Here is a 6,365-nt window from a genome sequence, read left to right on the forward strand (position 1 = left end):
GATGCATGGATGGATGGATGGAGGGATGGATGGATGGATGGAGGGATGGATGGTGGATGGATGGATGGATGGATGGATGGATTGATGGATGATGGATCGATGGATGCATGGATGGACGGATGGATGGATGATGGATTGATGGATGGATGGATGGACGGATGGATGGATGATGGATTGATGGATGGATGGATGGATGGATGGATGGATGGATGGATGATGTATGGATGGATGGATGGATGATGGATGGATGGATTGATGGATGGATGGATGATGGATGTATGGATGGATGGATGGATGATGGATAGATGGATGGATGGATGGATGGATGCATGGATGATGGATGGATGGATGATGGATGTATGGATGGATGGATGGATGATGGATAGATGGATGGATGGATGGATGGATGCATGCATGGATGGATGGATGCATGGATAGATAGATGGATGCATGGATCGATGGACGGATGATGGATGGATGGATGGATGGATGATGGATGGATGGATGGATGGATGGATGGATGGATGATGGATGGATGGATGGATGGATGGCTGGATTGATGGATGCATGGATGGACGGATGATGGATGGATGGACGGATAATGGATGGATGGATGGCTGGATGGATGGAGGGATGGATGGATGGATGGATGGATGGATGGATGGATGGAGGGATGGATGGCCGGATGATGGATGGATGGATGGATGGATGGAGGGATGGATGGATTGATGATGGATGATGGATGGATGGATGATGGATGGATGGAGGGATGGATGATGGATGGATGGATGGATGGATGGATGGATGGATGGATGGATGGACGGATGGATGATTTTATTTATTTATTTATTAATTAATATTTTTATCCCTGATTTTTTTTCTACCCATTTTTGACCCATTTTGTCACCCTAAATCTACCTAAGAGCATTGCCATCCTCTACCAACCCCGGGAGGGCCCTGCACTGAGCTCAGGTCTCCTCCTTAACCTGAGGAGTGAGCAGCTTCTTTTCACCAGACAGGGTGGGGCTTCTCCGGCCGGACGTAGCGCGTGGAAGGATCACGTTATTCCGGCCGGATCCTCCCCACCCCATCTGGTGCCCCGGCTGGCCAGAGGGGGCATGTATAGCCCAGGACTGTTGCATGTTTTTGTGAGGGTATCTCCCATTAGCTACCCAAGGGAACACGGGGAGAACATGCAAACTCCACACAGAAAGATCCTTTCGCCAACCCCACCCAGGGTGTGGGCGCTGAAGTCAACTTAACACGCATTCAGCACCCACAGCGTCCCCGGCAGGAATTGAACCCAGGACCTTCTTGCTGTGGGACGGCTACACTAGGATTGGTGGATTATTGATAGATAGTTCGGGGGACAATGATGGAAGGTCTCCTGGTCTTAGCCAGGACTCGGCTCCTTTGGTCTTAGTGAGAACGGATGGGAGTTCTTATCTTTTTCTCTGTTTCAGTGCAGCTGATAAACTGTCCAGCTGTTGTCATGAGCACAACTTTGTGTTTCAGTTGTCATGGCAACTGCATCAGTGTAGATCTGATGGAGACGAGGCTGGTGAGTCACTGGAGTCAGGTCTTTATTTACCATCATTCTCCAGGTTTTTAGCAGACACACCAGGAGTACGAAGCAGAGCCTTAATACAGCCCAAGGGCCCACCCGACACCACCTGTTTGTTTTATAAAGATAAAACTGAAGAGGTACGACAGCAGCCCAGAGCAGGTTGGGATGAACAGATTCTTGCCTTGACTTGACAGCAAGAACCAAACATCATCCTCATTCTAGCTTTATTTCATTTGTTAATGTTCATCAGGGCTAAACAATTAATACAAGTCAAATCAAAATCCATCCACCCATCCATCCACCTCTTTCTCTTATCCAGGCTCAGCTCATGGGGGCAGTAATCTAGCCATATCCTCCATCCTCCTCCTGTTCCCAGAGATATAATCTTCCCAGCATGTCCTGGTTCTGCCTCCAGGTTCAGGTTTTATTTAGTCACTACCCATAGTTCCATAGGTGAGGGTATGAGCGTAGATCCCCCAGTAAACAGAGTCTCTACTCTCACTTCACCACAACAGACCAGTACAGAGTCCACATTACTGCAGATACCGATTCCCATGTCCATAAGGCAAGGCAAGTTTATTTGTATAGCACAATTCAACACAAGGTAATTCAAAGTGCTTTACATTGACATTAAAACCGGCAAGACACAATTAAACAGTAAATAACAAATACACTGATGATAAGAAAAGAGGTAAAATAATAAAAAGCACACGTTATTAAAAAGTAAGGGCAGTAGAGTACAGCAGGTAAGTATTTAATTAAACAGTAATGTTTTTATCCTGATTTAAAGGATCTACAGTTGCAGCAGACCTCAGGTCTACAGGAAGTTTGTTCCACCGGTGAGGAGCAGAATAACTGAACGCTGCCTCACCTTGCTTGGTTCTGGTTCTGGAACCACAACAAACCAGATCCAGATGAACCTCAGGGGTCTGGGAGCTTCATAGGAACTAACAGATCCAGATGAAGCTCAGGGGTCTGGGAGCTTCATAGGAACTAACAGATCCAGATGAACCTCAGGGGTCTGGGAGCTTCATAGGAACTAACAGATCCAGATGAAGCTCAGGGGTCTGGGAGCTTCATAGGAACTAACAGATCCAGATGAAGCTCAGGGGTCTGGGAGCTTCATAGGAACTAACAGATCCAGATGAAGCTCAGGGGTCTGGGAGCTTCATAGGAACTAACAGATCCAGATGAAGTTCAGGGGTCTGGGAGCTTCATAGGAACTAACAGATCAACCATGTATTTTGGTCCAAGACCATTCAGGTCTTTGTAGACCAGCAGTAAGATTTTAAACTCTATCCTTTGACTCACTGGAAGCCAGTGTAGTGATTTCATGACCGGTGTAATGTGGTCCAGTTTCCTGGTGTTTGTAAGGACTCTAAAAACACAAAAAAAAAACACGAGTCCAGAGCTGGTCCAGCAGGTTCCAGTGGGAACAAGGACAAGGACAAGGAGCTACTACAGACGATTTTCCTGCTCAGACAATCCTTATTTCCATCTGCTGATTGGTCTTCGAAACCACAGTAGCATCACATCACTCCCCTCCCATTCATCCATTCGCCATGGGGGCAACCCTGCCTCCAGTTCTTAAGGAAATTATTTTATACCAATTCTATACGTGGTGTAGTACGTAGAAACGTGGTACCTGATAAAAGTGACAGAAGTGTGCTTATTTCTGAAAAAAAATTTGAAAAAAATGAGGTTGGGAAAGGGGAAGTTTCTACCACTTTCTGAGCTGGACTTCCAACCTCAGGTATGGCACTTTTCCACTAGTACCTACTCAGCCCGACTCACCTCGCCTCGGTTTTGCGCTTTCCTACTAGGGGTCTACCCGTGCCGAGTAGATACTTTTTCTGTAACTATTCTGCCGAGGTTCTAAGTCGGGCTGAGTCGGGCTGTACCTGACGTCATCGCACTACAGGCCACCGATTGGTCGGGGGGTTGACTCAATCGCATAATCAAATACGTCACAGCAGCTTCGCTCCAAACCCGCCTACTTTTGATCTGGGTATTGAAAACAAACGAGGGCAAGGCGAGTCGAGTTGGGCTGAGTAGGTACTAGTGTAAAAGTGCCATAGAGTTCCAGTCGAAACCTCCGACAGGGACATTCCAACTTTCTATAAAACTGGAACGTTTTAAGTTAGTGACAGAACGATCTGGCTGGTTTGTTTTAGACTGTTTTTAGACTGCAGGGTTAGCTTTCCTGATGGCCTGCTTTTATTCTCCTCCAGGCGCTGCACGCTGTTGCCAACTTCAAGTCTTCTGATGATGTCACACAGGCCCCCCCACCACCACCACCGAAGCAGGACCCTCTTCGCGCCCTGACGGAGCGAGGACATGAGTCCGTCTACAACAAGGGCCCCGCCTCCGCCTCTGAGAGCAACGACGAGATAGCGGCGGCTCCGGCCCCCCTGGACCGGCTGGAGGGCCTGGGGTCTCTGCAGAGAGAGCAGTCCATGGGGAGCCTGAAGAGGGCCAGCGTGGATGTGGAGCTGCTGGCCCCACGGAGCCCTATGGGCAAGGAGACCATGCTGACCTTCAGTAACACTCTGCCCAGGGCTAGCATCAAGGTTGACGGGGTGCTGCACTCAACCGAGGGCCTCGTGGGACCGGAGGGTCCAGAAGAACTGGTGCAGCCGGCGCAGACGGTGCAGCGGCGCCTGAAGGCGGTGCAGGTTCCCGTTGACCCGATGCGGTCGCAGCAGCTGGTTTCAGAGTGGAAGCAGAAATCCATAGAGATGCGAGGCCTGGGCTCTCGTGACGAGGTCAGCGAGGACAGCTCCGAGATGGGCTCAACCGATGACTCCCAGGCCCCCATCTACCATCACACCGTCCACTACGGGAGGTCCACCCGCAATGCAACCCCACCCCCAGGTGGCATCAAGGCCGTGGCGACTCCCAGAGCTCCACAGATTCCTGAGGCAGGACCCCCGCCAGTGTCCCCAAAGAGTGCCTTGACACGCGCCAAGTGGCTCGCCATCCGGGAGAAGACGAGCGGGGAGGGGTCGGCCCGCAGCGCAGCCAACCAGCCCAGACTCATGCAAGTGATCGCCATGTCCAAGCAGCAGGGCCTCCTCCCGTCTTCCTCCTCCGGGGAAAGGTCCTCTGAGACCACCTCCACCTGCTCCGGAGCCTCCTCCAACACAGACTCGCCCCACTACCATCCGCCCTCCGAGTCTCAGCGGGAGGGGCTAGGCATCGTCACCGTGGATGCCCATGCTCCTCACCACCCCGTCGTTGAAGTGCCGCCCCCTCCTCAGGCCCCGCCCTTGGCAGGTAATGGAAACCCATGGGAGTGGGCCTCGGTTTCCAACGGGGGGGACACCCCACGAGACGCATATGACCTCAACAAGCTGAAGCGAGGAGACTCGGCTGCCCGCGGCAGCAGCTTCTGTCCACGCCGCTCAGCCTCGCCCCGAACAGCCATGGAGTCCTCCCAAGCGCCGCCTCACCCGCCCATGGAGACGTCAGCCGACGCTCAGCGCCGGGAGACAGCTATGAGGCGCAAGACGGCACTGATCCTACTGGATCGGGAGATCCGCAACCAGACTGAACAGGAAAACTACTATAAGTGTCTGCAGGGCGGGCGGTTGAAGGATTAGCCTTGTACTCTTTCAAAATAAAAGCCTTATTCTGAGACTGACCACCGAGAGGACTGAGGTAGTACAAGTTCTGAATGTTTCCAACTTCCTGCTCTGTGATTCAGCACTGTGGACGGTTCTTCTCCAGCACCGCCGGGTCCTGTTGTGTACGGACCACAAAGGTGCAAGGAGTCCCTGCAGCCACTAGGGGGCCCAGGCTAGGAGGACATCTACAAGATCCAGTATTTTCTGCTGAAATTAGGAGCTGGTCGCAAATGTATACACTCAGAAAATTGGTATTCTCACGTACACATTGTGTGTGTGTGTGTGTGTGTGTGTGTGTGTGTGTGTGTGTGTGTGTGTGTGTGTGTGTGTGTGTGTGTGTGTGTGTATACATATATGTACATACACACACATACAGTTATATTTGTGCTTACTGGGTTTATTTAGTTAACTAGATCCTCAAGTCTAGATCCAAGAATTTCTATCCATAAGTCTAGATCTATGAAACTAGATATACAAATCTCGATTCACGGGTCTAGATACACAAATGTAGATTCATGAGTCTAGATATATAAAAACTAGATTCACGGGTCTAGTTACACAAATCTAGATTCACAAGTCTATATACACAATTCTAGATTCATGAGTCTAGATATAGAAAATCTAGATTCATGAGTCTAAAATCTAAATTCACGGGTCTAGATACACAATTCTAGATCCTCAAATCTAGTTCCACAAGTCTAGATGCATAAATCTAGATCCACAAGTCTAGATGTACAAATCTAGATCCACAAGTATAGATGCATAAATCTTTATTGAATCTAGATCCACAAGTCTAGATGTACAAATCTAGATCCACAAGTATAGATGCATAAATCTTTATTGAATCTAGATCCACAAGTCTAGTCTCTTTTTTTCTTAAGATCTAATAGATTCGTCATGGATCATGTGAAGCGTATGAACTCGCCCATTACGCACAGAATGATGACAGAATGCTGCACAGAACCCAGAAGGGTAGAAATGTCCCTGGTGAAGTCTGTCCGAGAGATGAAGTCCACAGTACCAAACCTCTGAGACGGATGCTGGATGGTTTCCATGGCAATTTCATGGAAATTCAACATGAATATAAAAAGCACAAACCGATTTTAAAGATCCACTCTGGAAGCACAAAACATGCAACAAACTGAACCCTGGACCAGAACCTGAGCCATACA

At 49.3% G+C, this 6,365-nt stretch overlaps 1 protein-coding gene across 1 annotated transcript in view; it reads left to right on the top strand.

Moving 5' to 3' along the window:
* The window catches only part of plppr3b (phospholipid phosphatase related 3b), a 25,216-nt gene extending 19,654 nt beyond the window's left edge, over window positions 1-5,562 (top strand). The window contains exon 8 of the mRNA XM_061736988.1: window positions 3,799-5,562. Within this exon, the coding sequence (XP_061592972.1) occupies window positions 3,799-5,169 (1,371 nt within the window). The 3' untranslated portion in view covers window positions 5,170-5,562. The remainder of the gene's footprint in view (window positions 1-3,798) is intronic.
* Window positions 5,563-6,365: the final 803 nt, after the last annotated feature.

The sequence above is a fragment of the Cololabis saira genome, chromosome 13 (genome assembly GCF_033807715.1).
Source record: "Cololabis saira isolate AMF1-May2022 chromosome 13, fColSai1.1, whole genome shotgun sequence".
Taxonomy (NCBI): domain Eukaryota; kingdom Metazoa; phylum Chordata; class Actinopteri; order Beloniformes; family Belonidae; genus Cololabis; species Cololabis saira.